The sequence below is a fragment of the Netta rufina genome, assembly GCF_964035555.1.
Source record: "Netta rufina genome assembly, chromosome: 3".
In the NCBI taxonomy this organism is placed as follows: Eukaryota; Metazoa; Chordata; class Aves; order Anseriformes; family Anatidae; genus Netta; species Netta rufina.
The window spans coordinates 69,540,433-69,562,270 of NC_140125.1; the positions used below are offsets into that span (position 1 = coordinate 69,540,433).

General features: G+C 36.3%; 1 protein-coding gene across 1 annotated transcript in view; it reads left to right on the forward strand.

Annotated features, from left to right (window-relative positions):
* GRIK2 (glutamate ionotropic receptor kainate type subunit 2) overlaps positions 1-21,838 on the forward strand; it is a gene marked incomplete at both ends in the record, with an annotated part of 394,793 nt that overhangs the window by 247,792 nt on the left and 125,163 nt on the right. Inside the window, one exon of the mRNA XM_084284092.1 lies at positions 12,478-12,701. Coding sequence (XP_084140218.1) covers positions 12,478-12,701 — 224 coding nt within the window. The remainder of the gene's footprint in view (positions 1-12,477; positions 12,702-21,838) is intronic.

Below are 21,838 nucleotides of genomic sequence, written 5' to 3' on the forward strand. Positions count from 1 at the left end.
TGTGTAACTTCATGCTGCTATATTTTTATTCTGACTCTTCTGTTTCAGAAAAGGTTGGTCATTGGGGTTGGCCCCATTTAATAGAAATTAAATTACCTGGAGAAAATTGATGAAACAATTCTCTGCTCAAATATGTGCTTTTTATCCAATGAGGTAATCTGCAATTCCATTTTTCAGAACAAATCTTCGGTCAGTTATTTTTATTGGATCTGTTCATGTACCTGATACATGGATCTGCCATGGATCTGTTCCTTCCATCTCTTTCTACAATATGTGTACTTCTGTGTAAAATGCTTGATCACCACAAAGATCAAAAAACGATCAGCTGTACTGGGAAAATTGATTGGTACCAGTTTTTCCACTCTTGCTTTACTCCTCCTTTCTTCCTATTCAGATCTTATTTTAACTTTATTCCTTGCAGAAGTAATGGTTAAAAAGTTTGATTGCAGGCTTGGTAGATCAGGGATTCATAAATTGTACTAATAACTCCAAACTTGTCACAGTGTGTACTCTTAAAAAATATTGATGCGTAGCCTCTGCTTTGGTTTTCCTTATTTGGAAAGGGTGAGTGAAGAATTTTGAAAGACTTGCAGATGACAGAATCACAGAATCATCTAGGTTGGAAGAGACCTCCAAGATCACCTAGTCCAACCTCTGACCTAACACTATCAACCAATGCTCCCAGGTCCTTCTCTGCCTGGCAGCTTTCTAACCACTCATCTCCCAGCCTGTAGCACTGATTGGGGTTGTTGTGCTCCAGGTGCAGGACCCGGCACTTGGCCTTGTTGACCTTCATACAGTTGACCTCAGCCCATCAGTCCAGCCTATCCAGATCCTCCTGCAGAGCCTTCCTACCCTCGAGCAGATTGACACACGCACCTACCTTGGTGTCGTCTGCAAACTTCCTGAGGGTGCACTCAATCCCCTCATCCAGATCATCGATAAAGATATTCAAGAGGACTGGCCCCAGTACCGAGCCCACAAGTGACTGGCCTCCAACTGGATTTAACTCCATTCACCACGACTCTTTGGCCTGGCTATCCAGCCAGTTTTTAACCCAATAAATCGTACACCAGTCCAAGTCATGAGCAGCCATTTTCTTGAGGAGAATGCTGTGGGAAATGGTGTCAAAAGCCTTCCTGAAGTTGAGGTAGACCACAACCACAGCCTTTCCCTCATTCACCAAGCGCGTCACTTTGTCATAGAAGGAGATCAGGTTTTTCAAGCAGGACCTGCCTTTCATAAACTCATGCTGACTGGGCCTGATCACCTGGTTGCCCTGCAAGTGCCACGTGATGACACTCAAGATGGTCTACTTCATGAGCTTCCATGACACTGAGGTCAAACTATAGCTTCCCAGGTCTACCCTCCGGCCCTTCTTGTAGATGGGCATCACGTTTGCTAGCTGCCAGTCAACTGGGACCTCCCCTGACAGCCAGGACTGCTGATAAATGATTGCAGATGGGCATCATGTATTTATAAAGAAAGCACAACAAAATAATGTTATTAATATTGTTTCTGATACTAAAAGAAAAAGCAAAAATGTTCAAATGTACTGTATTGCAATTTATCTTTCCCTCATTTCCAAAGAATTTCAAAACATCTCAACATTTCATAGAGAGTGAAGAGGATGGACAGTGGATTTTTGGAATATGTCAACTTTCAACAAAGCATTTTTATAAAGCAGTTTCAGGGTGTGCTGGCAGAAATGTGCATCTGGGAATGATGCCCAAGATACAATGTCAGCCATACCATTTGGGGAAATAAGAGATATTAATGCTGAACTGTTATCTTTGCAGCATCGAAGTTATATTAGTTGTTTAAGAAATTTAAACAGCTGTTTAAATTAGAAATTAAACAGATGTGAAGGAAAATTAAAAATGCTACTTAAGTACAGAATACATCAAATGAAACTGACTTTCTGTGTCTTTTGCCTGTCTGTATGTTGGAAGAAAGTCATGTAACTTTTCCACAAGTGCTTGAAATTGGTTTGTACAGTCACCTTTTTCTTTACCTCTGAAAGCCTGATTAGCAGTAATGTGTGGTAACTTTCAAAGATGAGCAAATTCTCTTCCCAAGTATCCTGAGAATATATGAAATATATATATACACATATTTATGTGCATACCTTATGATAGCATATATGTGTCTTTAAGGAATGGATGTATATTTTTGTTTGTGTGTGTGGCTTAGTGCCAGTAGAGACTGAGAGGCAATATAAACACTTGCTAGAAATTTTTTTACTCAGGATATTGTATAACTGACTGACATAGTAAGATAATGCTTTATGCTTTATATATATAAAGCCATGCAGTTTTAAAAATGGCTAGAAGTTGTTGTTTTTTAAGGTTAAAAAAGTATTAAAATTGAAGAAATAGCTTTTACTTCTTGTTCTGATTAGAAGTGTACACAATAAACTGAATGAAATATTATTTTTTTTTAGTATGGAAAATAGGCTGTAGACAAGAAAACTGTTTTGTGTCTGAGGCATGATGGATTGTTCCTTAAAAATAGAAGACATTTAAATATATATATTTATATATTCCTTTTGTTACGTGGACTCATTCTTGAAGTGTCTTGTCAAAAAATCTTAAACACAAATTCTCAATTCATTCTTAAAATGCATAGTAATTAATTATCTTCATTAGGTTTTTAACAGTTTACCAGGATAGAAAACTAATGAAGCCCTTTCAAAGTCCCATGCAGCATTCAGCTCTGTCAGTTCCATGTCTGATGATTTTCAAGTTAATTTGATAGTGATCTTTCCAGCCCTTAAGAGAACTAATGTAATACTATCATATTTGATAACTCCAAATTATAAAGACAAAACTATTGTATGGTTTACACTTGTATTATTTTTATAGCATAATAATAAGGAAAAAGTGTGTCAGTTATGAAAAAAACACAGTAGCATCATTGTTCTTCTCTGGACTAATCAAGTTAGTTGCTATTAGAAACCTGCATGGAGGCGGTAGAGTTTTGCTGACAAAGCAGCTTAGATTACAGTGGTAACACAATTTTGGGTGTCATTCAATTGTGCCTGGAGTGGAATGGAATAGGTATAACCAAAGAGTGCAGTTGTACTCACCATGCTGTATGGAACTGAGAAATAACACATTTTAATATTAGACTTAATGGTCCTGTATGTAACTTGTTACCATGTTTTCTGTAGAACATCGGCTGAATTATTTTCTTGATCTAAATATTTAAATTTATCAGCTAAAGGTATGTGTAAGCAAATTGTTTTGTAGTGGAGCCATCAGACAAGTACATATTTTTTTTTTTTTCACTTAATTCCCCAGTTTAAACCAGTAACATAGAAATAAGAGAGATGTGATAAATGGCATATTTTAAAAATTAATTTCTTGTAATATCTGAGAAATTTCTTGAGGGCCACATCCAATTAGATTTTGACTGTGTCTAAGGATGGAAACTCTGCAGCAGGCTGACCAGAGTGGTTGTAGTGTTTGCCCATCCTTACAGTGCAAAGTTTTTTTTTTCTTGCATTTCAGTTTTGTCCATTGTCTCTTCTCCTTTCACTAAATACTGCTGAGAAGGGTCTTCTTCACTCCCTGTAGTGTAATTGCCTAAAGTAACTAGGAAAATAAAACTAATATTCACATATTAAAGGAAATGTACAGCATTAAAGAGGCTTTCAGGGCAGGGTGTAGCTGCATCACCTGTGCATTCCCTAGGCTCCCAACCTTAGATGCTGTCGCACTGGGGGAACCTGGTGTGCTGGCTCTAAGGAACAGTACGGAGCATAGAGCGGAGTAGAGGCACCGTGGCTAGGCTCTGTGGCCAGGTGGGGACTCGATTGTTCTTGTGCACACTGAGACTGATAAGCTACACTTTTGCTATCCTGAGCTGACGACCTGTCATGTTTTTGACAAAATGCTGTACTCTAGTGTACTTTTGCTCATTATAATATCATTGTAATACCAAAACACACCTCCATCCAAAAAGCTACCTGCCTCCAAGGTGTGACCACCCCTCACTGAGCATGCACTCTGAATTTCTTGGGGCCCATACCTTTAAACAGAGACAGGAAAACTTTTTACCAACCGTAACTAAGATATGCTTGACTAGAGTCACTCAAGCTCCAGCTAAAATATAGAAAATAATATAAATTGGCATAAGGGAGAGAGGATGTTAGGGAAGATACCACCATGAGGACCTCCTGACTTCTGGGATCAGTCAATGGGCTGAGCCTCTTTTCCCCCCACCCCATTGGGACGCTTTTGGGTGAGACCTGAACACTTGGTTTTACTGTGTGTCTCCACGATAACTTAGAAATCTCTATAGGGTCTTTGTGAGTTTAAATGCGTTAATTTCTAGGCTGTGCATCTGTATATTTCATTCATGCTAGCTTGCTTTTGCAGACAGTAAATTATCGCCAGCAATCCAAAGAACCTGTGTACCAGTTGCTGTAATAAATTGCACTTAATTGCATTGTTGCTAGCCTTGATAGTTCTCATTGAGTACAACTAGATTAAGGGTATGTAAAGTTGTTGGAGAATCCATGATTGTGACAGTTTGGTATCCTGAATCCAACCAGACCCACATCAGTTATTATGTTATTGTTGAATCTGTGACCATGATAGTTCAGTATCCTGAATCCGACGAGACCCGTAACTGTTAATCGGCTACACCACTTAATGCAATACTCCCCTGTACCAGCTTTTTGTGTTGATCAGGTTCCCCTGAGCCATCTGTTGTCCAGGCTAAGTGGTCTCAGACCTCTCAGCCTCTCTTTGTATGGCAGGTCTCTTACACATCCCTGTAGCCTTTTGCTGGTCTCACTCCAGTATGTCCCTGTCCCTCATGTAGAAGGGAGCCAAGACTTGGACCTATCACTCTAGATATATCTCACCAGTGCAGAGTAGATGGCAAGGATCACCTCCCTTGAACAGTGAGTGATGTTCTGCCTGATGCTGCCAAACTGATCAGCCTTCCTGCTCATTGTCCAGTATGTGTAGTGTTGCCTGGGTTTATGCTTCCCGGTTGCATTTTCCTTATTTGAACATCCTGAAACTCCTGTCAGCACACTTCGGCAGCCTTTTGAGGTCCTTTTGAATAGCAGCATAACCCTCTCATCTATCAATCAGTCCTCCCAGTTTGGTATCATCTACAGAATTGCTGAGGGTGCCCTCTGTCCTCTCATCCAGCTCACTAATAAATATATTTAAAATATTGGTGCTAGTATTGACCCCGGTATACCCCTAGTGACTGATCTACAGCTAGACTTCATGCCTCTAATCAATCCAGCAGCTCAGATGGTTTTCATTCATTCTCAATTGTCCTCTTACCTAGTCTGTACTTCATCAATTTGTCATTACAGAAAACAGTTTCAAGAACCTTACTAAAGTCAGATAAACAAGATTCAGTGCTCTTTCCTCATGCACCAAACCAGTCATTTCATTGCAGTAAGATATCAGGTTGGTCAGATGAGATTACCCCTTTATAAATCCATGCTGACTACTCCCAGGCATCATCTTGTCCTTAGTATGACTTTCAGGATTTCCTCCAATGCTTTCCCAGGAATGACATTTATGCTGACCAGCCTGTATTTTCTAAAACCCTCCTTCTTGAAGACAGGAGTGACATTTGTTTTCTTTCATTCCTTAGGAACTTCATCTCCACAAATTTTCAAAGATAGTTGAGAGTGGTGGACATTAGCTCCCTCAGCACTCATGGGTGTCCCATTCTGTTAGTTGTCCCATGGACTTGTTTGTGTGCAGTTTGTTTACACGTTCTTTCACCTGTTCCTCCTCTACTCAGGATTAAGGTTTCTTTGATCCACACTGCCCACTAGTTTCAGGACCTGGGATGTCTGAAGATCAATCTTCTTGAAAGTAAAGATTGAGGTGAAGCGTAAATTAAGTACCTTGACTTCCTTTGTGTCTGTTGTCACCAAGTTCTCTGCGTGATTCAGAAGCAGTTCCACATTTTCCTTTGTCTTCCTTTGGCTGCATATGTACTTGTAATAGCCTTTGACATTCCTCAGCAAATTTAACTCCAGATGGGCTTTGGCTATCCTAAACTTGTGTCTGCATGCTTAAATAGTGTTGTTATATTCCTCCTGGATCACCCATCTCTGCTTTGACGTGCAGTATTCTTTCTTACATCTAAGTTTTGTCAGGAGCTCCTTGCTCATGTAGGCCTCCTGCAACCATTTGTGACTGCCTGAACATGGGGATAGACAATTTTTGAGCTTGGAGGAGGTGATTCTTCAAAATCAGCCAGTTCGGAAACACTCTTGTCTCCAGGATTGTCTCTTTTGGAATTCCTCCTAGAAGGTTCCTGAAAAGGCCACCATTGCATGGGAGGGCAGAGGAGCCTCTGCACAGATGGGATCTGCACAGTATGGGAAAATTTTGCTTTTATTAAAGCTGATAGTTAATAATTTTATACTGGTATCCTCAGCATTTAAATAATGCCTAGTTCTTGGAGAGTGAGCATCCTCAACAAGCTTGTGGATGGCACCAAACAGAATTGTGTTTCCCTCCAGAGGGAAGGGATTCCATCCAGAGGGACCTCAACAAGCTTGAGAGATGGACCCATGAGAACCTCATGTTCAGCAAGGCCAAGTGTAAGGTCCTTCACCTAGATTGGGGCAATCCTAAACATCAGTATGGGTACTGATGATCAGTAGACTGAGATGAGCATTTAGTAGAAGACTCAATCTTGAGGATGTACTGGTGGATTAAAAACTTGACATGAGCTAGCAATGTGCACTTGCAGCCCAAAAAGCCAACTGTATCCTGGGCTGCCTCAAAAAAAAAGCATGCCAGCAGGTTGAAGGAGGTGATTCTCCCACTCTACTTGTGAGACCTCACCTGGAGTACTACCCCAGGTCTGGGGCCCCCACCACAATAGAGACATGTTAGAGTGGGTCCAGAGTTACATCCATGAATGTAATCAAAGGGCTGGAGCACCTCTCCTTTGAAGCCAGGCTGAGAAATTTAGAGTTGTTCAGCCTAGAGAAGAGAAGGCTCTTGGGAGACCTTATAGCAGCCTTCCAGCACTTACGGGAAGCCTACAAGACTCTCTTTACCAGGCGTGTAGTGATAGTACAAGGGATAACAGTTTTAAACTGAAAGATGGCGTATTTAGATAAGGAAGAAATTATATACTATGGGGGTGGTGAGGCACTGGAACAGGCTGCCCAGTTGTAGATATATCCCTGGAAGTGTTTAAGGCCAGGTTGGATGGGGCTCTGAGCAACCCAGTCTATTGGAAGGTGTCCCTATATCTTCCAGTGCAGGGGGATTGGAATTACATGATTTTTAAAGGTCTCTTACAACCCAAACCAAATACCTGGATGATCTTTACTGAATTTAAGTAAATGTAAAATGTTTTTCAAATGAGATAGCTTACACACACCCTAGGAGTTAAATTTGAATCAAGTGAATAAATAACTGCTAACATTTTCTTTCATAGTTTTGTGCCAATACTTTTGGATAATGAAATACGTACAGCAGGAACCATTCTTTTATAATTACAGTGTACATAAACCATTGTATGATATTCTATGAAAATATATGTAATATGAAAACACTTCAGTTTTTATTTCATATTGTACAGAGTTCTCTAATTTTTTATTTATTTATTTTTTTAATACTATTTTATAGAATTACAGAATCACAGAATTTCTATGTTGGAAGAGACCTCAGGATCATTGAGTCCAACCTCTGACCTAACGCTAACAGTCCCCACTAAACCATATCCCTAAGCTCTACATCTAAACGTCTTTTAAAGACTTCCAGGGATGGTGACTCCACCATTTCCCTGGGCAGCCTGTTCCAATGTCTAACAACCCTTTCGGTAAAGAAGTTCTTCCTAACATCCAACCTAAAACACCCCTGGCACAACTTCAGCCCATTCCCCCTCGTCCTGTCACCAGGCACGTGGGAGAATAGACCAACCCCCACCTCGCTACAGCCTCCTTTAAGGTATCTGTAAAGAGCAATAAGGTCGCCCCTGAGCCTCCTCTTCTCCAGGCTGAACAAGCCCAGCTCCCTCAGCCGCTCCTCGTAGGACTTGTTCTCCAGGCCCCTCACCAGCTTCGTCGCCCTTCTCTGCACCCGCTCAAGCACCTCAATGTCCTTCTTGTAGCAAGGGGCCCAAAACTGAACACAGTACTCGAGGTGCGGCCTCACCAGAGCCGAGTACAGATCAGTATAATACTGATCAATTCTAATTAAAGCCTAAGACACCTGAATTTCAAGATTCATTGAGATTCTCAGTGTGTATGTTTATATATATTTATATATATATATATTAAAGTCTAATCATTCTGATAGGGGCTTCTGTTATAGGAGTAAATCCCATATGCCTTAAGGTGTTTGCTGGTGAGAGAACATCTTACAACTGCATGTGGCAGCAAGATAGGAAAAACTTTCCACAGCTGTGAAGTAAAGAGTATGTGTAATTCTGTGTGCATATGATAATATGAAAGGAAAAAATATTATTACCCTTCATGATGGAGTGTGAAAATTGGAAAAAAAAAAAAACAAAAAACATTCAAATGTATGTCTGATGCACTTCTAATAAAGCAGGGTGGGAATAGCTCTCAGTGGTTCATCTGACTTTGAACCTTGTGCTGTAGAGTATGATAAATTCTGTTTCTTCTTCCTTGTCCTGGGCATTCTCTTCCTTGCTAGAGAACCTCTCTGAAAAATTACCAAGATGGACACAGTATGACTGCCGTTCTTCAGTTTATCATGCCATATCTTTGAATGATGAGGTGAATGGAGGATTTTGATTTCCTCACACTTGATGTAATTAAAGTAAGAATTTATTGATTAGTGCTTTTCTCCAGTCCCTGCCATTTAATGTAGCAGCGTGCAACTCCGTCATATGGTTACTGTTTGTGTTGCTGCAATACTTCCATTTTCCTTGGGATTGTGTTTTGTGTTGGAAGGTCCTTGTCAGACCTACTTGTTTCTAATTTCTATTGTAACCTTTAGTTGGTGCAGAATTTCTCTCTTCAGCAATTAGCTTATCCTCACCATTCTTTGGATGCTGCCATAAAAAGGTCTTAATCTCAAGTACTCTAAGGTAAAGAATAAGTGCTATTTAGGACTATCTTTCGGATAAAGCTTTTTTCCTTTAAAATATAGTTCTGTTGTAAAGTGAGAGAAGTACTCTTTGTTGTGGAACTTATCAGAAATCCATTTTAGGATGTACTCATTTGTTTGTGTTCCTTTAAATTGATAACATTCTATTTGTATACCATTAATCTCCAATTCATCCTGAGAAATTAACTGAAGAGAATTCTCTTACTCGTATTTTCTCCATTGTAGAAGAGACCCTAGTAGTGCAATTCTGGAAAATTGGCCCCTTATTTCTCTTACTTTCAATTATTGGTGAAATAGTTGACAAAAGAATTGAGAATGTCAGAGATGTTGTGTATCTAAATAGCACAATTGATTTAGTGTTGCAGTATTACATTTGTATGTCAGTCATTCTAGCACCTTTTTGCTTTTTGCCTAACATCTACCCTGATTCAGTCTTGCTCTAAGTCAAAAAGATGTCCCAGTTAGTCACTGGTAGATTATATCTGAAAATTTGCTAACGCTAGGCAGGACACAGCATGTGTATTTTGCAAAATCAATCCATTTGTTAACACATTTTTGTCCTCTATTTGACTTCAGGTGTACAATATTGTTATCTGTTTGGACAGTGGAACTGATATTATTATATCTGTGGAGTTGCAAGTTCAATAACATAGTCAGATTGACAAAGATAGTTGCCAAAATAAAAATGATTTTCACCTTGAATACGTAGATCATTCTTAGAATTTAGACTTGCCGCATGTGGAATAGTATAAGGTAAATGCATTTTTTTTCTTATTTTGTTTTTATTTGTGTTTTATCTAAAATTATGAATTTTGCCCTCAGAGATACTGCAATCATAAAGATACTTCAAAGGAAAAAGGTTTCTTCCTATCAAAAGAAATTATTTCTCTTTCCTTTTGTTTCTTTTGACACAAAGATATATTGCCTTCATCTGGTGCTTTTTGTTTATACTAATTGCAGTATGAAATATAAGTTCTAGGAAACCATTCTTGTATGTTGTTTTCCACAGTATCAGAAAATGATGTTAATTGGTTGAACGTTTAAGTTGGTCTTGCTTTGAACAGTAAGTGAACTTAGGTGAGCTCACACGCCCTTTGAATGTAAATTACTCTGTCATTCTCTGAAGTGAACTGGTCATATTCAGTGATCATATTGTACCTTCTTAAAATAAATATAGGACTTGCTATTAACAAATATTTAAAATTAATTTAAGGAGTTAGAATTTAACCAAATAACTTATTTATATAAATATTTTCTTCATCCCACAGATTGTACAATAGTGCCAGGCAAAATTATTGTTACCTGCTCCCTCACATTTTTTCCACAGATTTTGGAGGTATTAAGAGAATATAGGACAAAGTATATGAAATGACAATGGCATGATTAAATATTTAAAAAATGAAATAGAAAAAAAAAAATCTTAAAAGGCAATGTCTAGTCGTGTAAACTGGCAGAGATGTCCCCCTTGGCTATTGCAGTCACAAAGTGATCATTCTGAATTCTGAAGATCTTAGGATATCAGGATAGGGACCTGTATTTTTGGTCTGTGCTTCCCAGGTTGGGTTATCTGATTGTCCTGTTCTGTCATATAAAACATGCATTATTTATTCTTACGTTATTTTTCTTATTTCATCTGCAAGTTCCTTAGAGCTTTGCTCCACCGGAGATTCTTAAAACTTACATTCACTTTTATACTGCTTTGTTTTCATCTAATGATCATGGGTTGGATTTCCTACAGTATTTTTAAAAATAAATGGTTTGTTATTCATGAAGGCTCAGTTCAAATTTTAAGACCAAAATCCACAACTGGCAATAGCTTTCCAAAATATCTATTTTCTGTATCTTTGGGCAGATGTATCTTCTGACAATATCTAGTGAGTTGGTTTCAGATTAAGACTAAAGTCTACTACTTGCCTCTTGGTCTAAGTTTTGAGTTGTGTTGCTCAAACACAACTTGAGTTGCCCTGTGATTTTTAATTCAAGTTATTTTTATATTCTTGCTCTGCTGTTTTCTTTCTGCATCATCTGGAATATCATCCATAATATGCAAGCTTTAAGTTCTGAATAAGTTCTGAGTAACAGTGGAAATGAAGTGTGTGGTGTTTTTGACCACTGAGCCCTTACTAAATTAAATGAACAGTGTCAACAGAGTTTCACATTTTTACATAACAGTGCATTACCAGAATAGATCTGATGATATGATAAATGCTCATAAGAAGAGTAAACAACAACAACAAAAAAATGGAACAATGAAGCGCTCTAACTGTGTGGATTTGAGAGTATTGTACAATATATAAAATACAATGTGAGTAAAATAAAATATTTAAATATTTGAATTTATACCTTTTTTACTGGGAATAAAACTGTTAATCTTGGTTTACAATGAACATTCTGAACATGGTGTTATCTGCAGCTGGGTTATTTGAATAACATTATTTCAAAGTAGCTATACCATCTCTGTGATTATGTACCTGGATTTATATACAGTTTATGAAGAAATCTTAGTCTGCAGCTGGCTAAGTATTGTACTGTATATTTTCACACTCTGAACTTCCCACTTTCACACATGCATGTGTGCTCATACACAAATGTACAGTATGTACAGGCTTTTAACAGCTGTTAACAGTGATTGAAATGTAAATGCTGTAGATTTCTTGACATTGATTTCCATTACTTTTTGAATAACAAGTGATACAGAACATTTACTAATCTCCTATGAATTATTGTCATAAATAAATAAAACTAAAAGTAAATTGGCAAAAGGCATTCTGTTGCATGATTTCATTTTAACTGGTGCAACTCTTTAATAGTCAGTTATCCACAAATGTTTTTTTTAATGATTTCTGAAAACTGGTAAGGACAGGCATACGTTACTAGAACTTACTCCATGTAACAACTTTTTAGTTGTAGCACTTCCCATTCTAAAATGCTTTCCATTTTGAACCAGTACTTTTACATTAAAATATGCAAAACTGCTTCCTTGACCTTGCTTTATGCTGGCACGAGCATATATGTATCTGCTTCACAAGTATATTAGTTTCTTAAGAGCTCACTGAAGAAGTGACAACATAAAGATATACATTGTTATGTACATTTTAAGAAGTTTAAAAAGATGTGATAATGTTCGTGTTTTCTGCAAAATGCAACATTTTTCTTCACTTATACCTTTAATAGTTTTTAAAATTCTCTTTAAATGCTGCTATATTGATTTAGCAAACAAGAAGTAAAATAAATTGTTTTCCCTAATTAGAGGAGAGTTTTAAATTTCAGCTTAACTAGTGCAAGAACAAACCTCTTCAGTATAAAGTTTGAGCTTTGCCTAATCTGATTTTTTTGCCTCAACATGTTTCTTCTGACTTACAGCCTATTTCTCTTTTTCTATTTCTGTCAACAGAAAGCTGACCTTGCAGTTGCACCATTGGCAATTACCTATGTCCGAGAGAAAGTCATCGACTTTTCCAAGCCATTTATGACTCTTGGAATAAGTATTTTGTACCGCAAGCCCAATGGTACAAACCCGGGCGTCTTCTCCTTCCTGAATCCTCTCTCCCCTGATATCTGGATGTATATTCTGCTGGCTTACTTGGGTGTCAGTTGTGTGCTCTTTGTCATAGCCAGGTAACATGTCAACTTTTGTGATTTTTTTGGCAATTGTTATAATCTTTTTCTTACTAATAATTGTCAAAAGTCACAAAAATTTTCTTACTTTCATATTCTTATAATATAACTTTGTCATGTACAGAAGAATAATCAATGATGAGGGCTCTCAATATTAATTTTCTGCATTGCCATGCTCTGTCTTCAGTTTGTTATGCCACCAAGTATTGGGTATATTAGCTAGTTTTCTCCTTTTATTTACAAATTCTGAGTTTAGCAAGTTTATGTAATGCCTTTTCCCATTTGTACTGTGTTTACAAAGAAAGGGGCCAATACATTTTATGTTGTTAGCATGTTTCATTTGTTGCTGTGGGGCTTAATCACAAATTGAGTACTTAGCTGCCCATGTTAATCATAGATGTCTAAAATGGGCCTCTGCATATTAAAAAAAATAACATATTACTTGATGTAGTTTAGAGTCTTAGAAGTAGTGTACTAGAATATTTATTTTTTAACTGTTCTAAGTAAAAATCCTTGAGATACATCACATAATTTAGAGTCCCAGATTTGAATATGTTTGGAAACAAGTTTTTAGATTTAAGGACCTCAATATGACTGCTAAATTATAAAGTGATCTGATATACAGGACTCTGTTGCTTTTACATCACTTTTTATCTATTTTCTTCAACACAGGCAAGTAGGAAAAAGTCTCTTGTCAAAAAATCCTTTTATATTTACCTTTTCATTGTTAAGTAATTGGAACTGACTCCAGATGCTCACATAAATATAAAATTATGTCATAACTTTGACTCTCTCTGTAAAAGAAAAAAAAAACAAAAACAGTCAGAACAGTAAATCAGCAGTTCCTGCAAATGTCATTCTTCAAATATCATTTTAAGATTTTTCGTAGTAGTCCCTTTTAAATTTTCTTACTATTTTTTTATAAATATATATATTATATAATATAATAGTATTTATGGTTTATATATAATAAATATAAACTGTACTGTTTTTTATCCCAAACTTCCCTTTAATATTTTTTTTTTTTTTTTTTTGTCTGTAGCAATGATTTTTGAAAGCAAATGTTTGACTTGATAATGCAATCTCATTTCAGCCCCAAGGCTGAAATGATTTCATTCTCTGGTACACAGTAGAATCTTCTTATTTTTCTCTCTCAGTTACACTGTAGTTGATACCAGGGTTCTCCATCTTTCTTTGATACTATCTACTTCATTTTAGAGAGGTTGTATCTTTCCTGTAGTAAAGGGAGAGGTAATATTTCTAAAAACCATTTTATAAGTAATTTAGCAAGATCATCTGTACATAAAGTGCAAGAAATATTGAAGTAATATAGACAACACTAAAACACATTCTTTAATGATTAATTTTGTTTGTGTGCCTTCTTTAAAAGTGTGCTTTAAAGAGGCAGACTTATGTTGAAAGTTTCTTGAAAGAACAGTAGATTTTAGTGGGCTATATACTAAACAGTAAACTCATTTCTGAGGTGTTCTTGTAACAGGATACATCAGAAAGCACAGGATTTACAGTTGAGAATAAATTACAAATATTATATTGTGAAACACTTCATGTGAAATATTTATGTATGTGTTCTGAAAGTTTTAACCCTATTGTTATCATTAAAGGACATTTTCAGCATGATGCACAGCGCTTTTGACATGAGGATCCCAGTAGTTTTATGGCTGAGTTTCTACTTATGCTTTGAAAATGTGTCTTGTTATATTCTGTAGGAAAGACACATTTTTCTAGAAGCCTTTTTTATTTATATATTTATTTATTTTTAGATATTCAACCACCTTATTCTCTGACAGAATTGGAAACAATGCTTATTTTCAAACAGAAGCACCACATTTTAGACCATTATTGCTGATTTTTTTTTTCACTTGTCTGTTTCTGTGACCAGCACTACAGAAACCTCATGTACTTAGAAGCGTTGTCTTAATTGCAAAGCATTACAAATACATTTTATGTTGAGCAGAGGAATCCATTTTTGTATAAAGTTTTTTACACGCAACTCTATATTAGCCTTCAGATTTTTTAATACCTTGTAACCTGTATAATCAGATATTGATGACACAAATTTAGAAATAAAAGATTTAGGATTGTGTAAGACAACCTATAGATTTTTTTTCTTCATATTGCGGAACAACTTTCTAAATATGTGATAGCATTTTCTAACACCATAGTTCATATAGGGGAAAAGATCTAAGTTAAAAACATAATCAATTGATGAATACTAAAGACAGAAAAACAGGTATTCAAAAGTAAAAGAGCCTTTTGCAAATTCAATTTGTCTGTCATGTAAAATAAAATAATGTTGCCTAAAGTGTGATTCTGTAGAGAATTTTGCAGCTTAGTGCTGAATATGTATTTTCAGTATAGATTATAATTTAGGCGCTGTACAGGTATGCATTTTTCAGTCCCAATTTTGTGAAACTGTTGGGCTATATGCCACTAAATTAATAGGTTCCATCCAGAGTGCCTTATTAAGAAGATTTTTATTTCATAACAGTCCTGTCATAATGAATGTTTAACTACAGTGTTTCATAATAACTATTGTGTTTCCTAATAAGGTGTATCTATGTTTAGAGCAATACTTAGTATGTCTCTTATGATATGTTGTTTTGTAACTACAGCTCATCAAGAGTATTCAGAGTACAATGCTTACTTTAGATTTATACCTCCCATTTTTGTGTCAAATGTTTCATGAGCATACTGTGATTTTATTGTTTTACCATGTCTTTCAAACAGGGCCAGAATGTAAGAGCTTGGTACATTGAAAACAGAAAAGAATAGTTCTATTTTGGTACTTGGAATTCACCCAATAGTTATTGGTATGGTCCTATTTAGGGAAAACTGAAGAAAGTAGTAAAAGGTTCGAGAATCTTTGAGAGAGAATTGCTGAAAGAACTTTTGTAGAGTAACACAGCAGGTATAAATGAAAAAAGAAAAAAAAAAAAGTAATATATCTCAACTCTTTATTAGTTTTTTACTTTATCTGAAAGAACATTTGGTTTTCACTTCCAGTCTGAGAACTGGATATCAAGAACCGGAATCTTTACATATTCACAAAGACAAGGAGCAAGGAGAGAGATTTATTCATTAGTTAGGAGGCTTCTCTGTGTCATTTTTCTCTTGTACTTCCATAAATTGATGATCTATTTATTTATCATCTATTTATGTGGAGATCTTGTCTGGAGATCTTGTGTTCTGAATGAGATGAACTGTGTATGGTGTTGAATTGTCATTCTTGGTGTGGAATTATAGCTGTGATTACTCCATACATATGAAAACTTCATCTTGCTTGTTGTGATTGTTGAGTATAAGTAGTTATGCTGGTTACTCTCTAAAAGTTCCTGACACTATGTCCCTGACACTAAGCCTATTATTTTTCTGTGAACGGAGAAAGTCATACAGCATTTTAATTTTTCCTTTTTTTTCTTTTTTTTTTTTTTCTTTAAGTGGCAACAGTAAGTGGTGTATTTCTGATGATAGCCTTTATATCACTCATAGTAGTCTCTTTTGTCATCTGACATCTTGATTCATTCTTTGACTTGGAATACCAGTTAAATTCACAGTTTACATGTTGATTAGATGGAAAACTAAGACTAGAGTAAAATGCACCAACTCCTTTCTCAAGTTCTGTTAAGTACACAACATCTTCTGATCTGCATAATGAAAAACCTTGATTAGTATTTCTTATTCATCTTTGTTTGTTGCATTGTTTCATTTCACAAGAAATATGCTGATTTCATACAGTTTTGCATACCAACTTCAGAGGCACATATTGTGTCATCTTTTCTACTAGCCTGTGTATATGACACAGCTGTTTCCTATTACCTGGTCTCAACAAAATCTGATGTGTTAGTAACTGGGGGTACGGCCCATTCTGTATAGGTACTATAATGAAAACCAAATTCACATCTTTAAAAACATCAATTTGATAAACTCATCTTCCAATTCATGACTTTCAAGAGTAAATAAATTATGGTCAGCTGGCTTACATCATGATAGTAATCTGATTTTTGAAGTCCCTTATGTATAATTTTAAACACCTATGTCTTCATGAAGCTTTTCTGAAAATCCAAATTGAAGGACAAACTACTTAAATATTTTTTATTAATTCACTTTCTACCTGATTTACTGGAATTCAAGTTGTTCTCTGCACATGGAAGTATATCTCTGTGTTGTAAGGTCTGTTTGCTGTGAACATGTCTGTCTGTCTGTCATGATGCAGTTTACTCTTTAAGTGACCTGTCTTAATACCTGCAAGAGAGACACCTGCCTTAGCATAATACTTTACCTTTATGGATTAGCTGTGAAGCAGATAAACTACCCTGGATGAAACACTCCACTAAATGAGCTCTTATGCTTCTTGTAGTGAGCTGTCTGGTGTATCAATGAATCTGTTGTGTAAATACGCTTAAAATGTGCTCATAGCCTTAATTGCTAATATTGACTCATAAGTTGTTATTTTAAGGAGCTTCATTTTCCTTTACGTGTACTGCATTCCGTATGTGTGGACATTCTGTTATTCTATCCTGTTTCTTGTAAGTCAAGCCCTTATTCTAGTTTCAACTGTCAAAGCATATAGTAAAAAACATATATATTTTTTTTTAAAGCAGAAACGTAGAATCAGAATATCTTGAGTTGGAAAGTACCCACAGTGATCATTGAGTCTAACTCTAGGTCTGCACAGGGCGACCAAAATTTAAACTATACATCTAAGAGCACTGTCCTTCTTGAACTCTGGCAGACCAGTGTCTGACCACCTTCTCAGTGGGTGAGGAAACTTTTCCTAACACAAGGCTGACCCTCCCCTGTCCTGTGCCATTTCCTCAGGTCCTGTTGATGTCCACAGAGAGCAGAACTCAGCGCCTGCCCCTCCGCTCCCCTCGTGAGGGAGCTGCAGGCTGCCATGAGGCCTCCCCTCAACCTCCTCTTCTCAGGGCTGAACTAACCAAGGGACCTCAGCTGCTCCTCATAGGTCTTGCCCTCCAAGTCCTTCACAATCTTTGTAGTCCTTCTTTGGATGCTCTACTATTTCCTTTTTATACTGTGGTGCCCAAAACCACACACAGTAAAGTGTGTGTGTGTGTGTGTGTGTGTGTGTGTGTGTGTAAGATCGCACCAGTGCAGAGTAGAGAGGGACAATCAGCTCACTTACCTGGTTACCAATGCCATGACTGATGCACGCTAGGATGCAGTTGGCCCTCTGGGCTGCCAGAGCACACTGTTGAGACATATTAAACTTGCCATTAACCAAAACTCTCAGATGTCTTTCTGTTGGGCAGATGTCTTTCTGTCCAGCCAGGGCTGCCCCTTCCCAGGTGCAGAATCCATTACTTGCTCTTGTTAATCTACATATGGTTGGTGATTGTCCAGCTCTCTAATTTGTCAAGATCACTCTGCAAAGCTATCCTAGACAGAGCCAACAGGTCCTCCCAATTTAGTATCATCTTACTCTATATATCTCCTAGTCCTACATCCAAGTCACTTACGAAAACGTTATAGAGAACACGTTTATTTTAATCTTTTCTCTGTGAAGAAACATAGGAATACCCTGCTTCTTCAGACTTGAGCAGGTGCCTGAGCATTGTATCTTTCTGGAGTGCATACATAGCTTTTTACATCTCATCAGTCTTCTTTTTCATTTCATATTTCTTGGTGAGCTGATTTCTGTCCTTGAGCTTGTCTGATTTATTTTTGAAGTATTCCTTGAAAACTATCTTGATGACAGAAATTAATGGTAGAATGAGAGGGAACTCCTTTTCCAGTTACTATGGAACTCTGGTTACTAAATTACTATACTGATATTTATTCAAGTAGGAACTCAGCATATTTGCCCTTTATTCTTAACAAGCATTCTTCCTATGAGAATTTTATCTCCTGAGACCTCCCTAGAGAGCTATAGCATATGTTATGAAGTGTTTTCAGGAATGGATTCATCAGCCAATAGGGCAGTCCAGATGGCAACCCTGAAATCTGCTTCTCTTACTAACTTACAGAATTCATTTTTGTCTCAGTTGTAATGCAGCTGGGGATATTATAAACTAGATGATAAAATGCTTTATAAGTAGGCAAGGATGAACACATGCAAAAAATCTAGCTATGACCCTTAGTCTAGTGCCTCCAAAAGATTCATTATAGTCTGCTTTTTTTTTTTTTTTCATATAATTTCTCTAGTTGAAAAGCAATTCAAATTCTAAAATTAAAAATGTTAGAGATCGTGTTTATTGCGAACAGAGACCACCCATGTCAGTCCCCAGAACACTGATTTTTGTCAATCAGGCAGTGATAGTGATAGTATTACAAGTTTTTTTTTTTTTTTTTTTTTTCTCTATCTTTTTTCATTTTTTTCTCTCTCTCTTCTGTGGGTTTTCTAACTTCTTATTGACTGATATGTTTTTGTATCTGTACAAAAAAAAAAAAAAATCCTAATATGTGAGAATGGTCTGAAAAGGCTCTTCCTTTCTGAACTAAATTTTTCCTACTTTATTTCAAACTTTAAAAGTTTTAATTTAAGGTTTCTGTTATTTAAATAAAATTTCAGTAACTGACCTTAATATGTAGAGGACACTATATCATAGTTTTTGCACTAATGAGCGAATTATTAAGTATATGCTTTTCACTTAGTCTATCCCACTATGTATTACAGCAGTGAAATTTTAGTCATCTTTTGTGGTCAGCAGTCACTGGAAATGTTGTAAGCAACACTTGCATATGATATTTCAAATATGCTCAGATATTTCTGCTTACAACTTTTGACAAAATGTGGATGACAACTTTAAATTGCTCAAATAAAATGGGAGTTTACTGTGCTCTATGCGATCAGTATTACCATAACTCTGTAATCTGTAATAGTATTTAAGTTTTATTTTCTATAGTCAGCACACATCCCATCCTTTTTCTATATCGAGAATGCAAAACATACTGAATTTGTAATGCTTTCTTATGGGCATCATCTAACTTGTCTTATGTAATTATTTTGGGAAATTATGACACAGGTTGCAATCTGTGTTATAGAGTCTAAATGTTGAGGATGAGTACATATGGCAAAAAGAAAGACATGTATAGCAATAAGTTATAAGCTGCCGTCTCTCACTTGGCTTCTTGACACTCAGAAAGACAATACAACCTCTTACCTCTACCACAAGAGATTTATCTGGGTGGATTGCCAGTTTATAGAATATCTAATATAGAAATAAAAAACTCAGTAAGGACTCTTAATCCTTTAGGATTCTCATGAATCAATTCTGTATGTTTTCAACCTCCTTCTGATTTTCAAGAAGAGACAAAAGCATCAAAAGGTCTCACAATCTACATAATAGCATCTATTAGAATACTGTTACAGGTTGCAGTAGAAGAAAAAAAATCTTATCTTTTACTCTTGAAACATCAATAACCTCCCTAGATTTTAGGGGGTGAAAAGGCAAAATAATACTCTAAAGCCTTGCCATACTGGCAGTAGGTCAGTCTGACATCCTGGACACTGCTTATTATACATCAAATGTAAGAAGATACATACTGTCATTAGCTAAATCCCCATATGCACTTTGAAGATGCTTATTTATATACCTGGTTAATTCTAGATTCTTCTTTTTTTTTTTTTTTTTTTCTTGGTGGAAATCTAGCCAAACTTTGTCTTTCACGGAGTTAAGATGTGGGTGGGGCCTCCCTAGGAAACAGAAAAGTAGGTCTGGTGATGTCAGTAGTTAAGGCAAAGTACATAGGGAAAACACGTAGCATTTGCTCCATCAGTGTGTTTTATATTAATTATTGTTATTTTGTAGATTAACCTAATCAGGAAAAAGCTTTTTTAGTTTTTATCTTTATTTATTTATTTTATTTGAAGAGCATAGTAGTGTATTTATACTGCATAAAGTTGCATTTGGCCTAGAAACTCTCCATCCTTTCTCTTGTTTTTTCCTCATTATTCTGAAAGCCATCAAAAGGTTCTTCAATACATCACTAATTACCCCAAAACTTAGGTATTTTGAATGAAAGAACTGAATTATAACTCTGTTCATCCTTAAGGAATTTGAACTCTTACTACCAGCAAGTCAAGAAATCTCTTAATTCTCATTTACTTAAGCATCTTTGTTTAAAACCAGGAATAAGATGGACAGCTCATTCTGTCTGTACTGATTCTGATTGTACTTCTTAAGCCTTGTTACATGTAGGTGTTATGCATTTATTTCCTATCCATTTTGATGGAAGATTCTAATACAACCTTTTATGTGGTCATAGGAGTGCTGGTGGAAAGTTGTATCAAAAGTCCAGTTGGTATATTATATTTTATAGCATGTTTTTTTTTTTTTTTTTCCTTTTTTTTTTTTTTTCCCTTCCATTTTCTCTTTTATATGTTGCCCCACTGAATATTTCACTGCCCAAACATATCATGATTCAATGTATCTTTTTGAATCTTAACAGTATCTTACATCTGACAGATCTCTAGCAAACAAGCAAAGGTTTGTTTGCTAGAACTCTTTCAGAAGATTCACATGGATAACCCGACTTTACTAGTAAAATCTCAGTTTTCATTGGTGAATGGCTCTGAAATAATGAGTTTACTTTCTGGCCTGCTTCCATATTCAGTTTTGACTGACAAGAATTGTTCTGTTTGATTCATTCTGCCTCATTCATTCTTTGCTAGACATCTGCCTGAATGCCATTCAGTGTTAATCTAAATCATTATTTCACAGTCTGCAACAGTTTAGTAATTGGATTTGCCTTCCCTTCATCCCTAGAACATCCTGAGAGATGCTGAAAGGTATTATGCTGTGTGTATCATCACTTCTTTCCACACAAATGTAATTTTAGTTCATACTTGAGTTCACATGCCCAGTCTCCTGGCATTTTTTGCATACTACATAACTAAGTAAAAACATAAACATACAGTGGACTTTGCTTTGGAAATATGTCAGCAGTCAAACGGTGACATTTATTAAAAAAAGGTGTCTGTCTAATGTTATTGGATCTAACTACAGGCAAGAAAGCTCCTGTCCACTTTATTTCTTTACTTAAAATGCCTTGGGTAAACAGCCTATAGCTAGGGGAGTCAGTAGCTGAAGAGTTGTGAAGAATTCTCTAACAGCATGCAAAGCAAAGTAATCCCGTACTCCTTGTTGAGAAAGGTG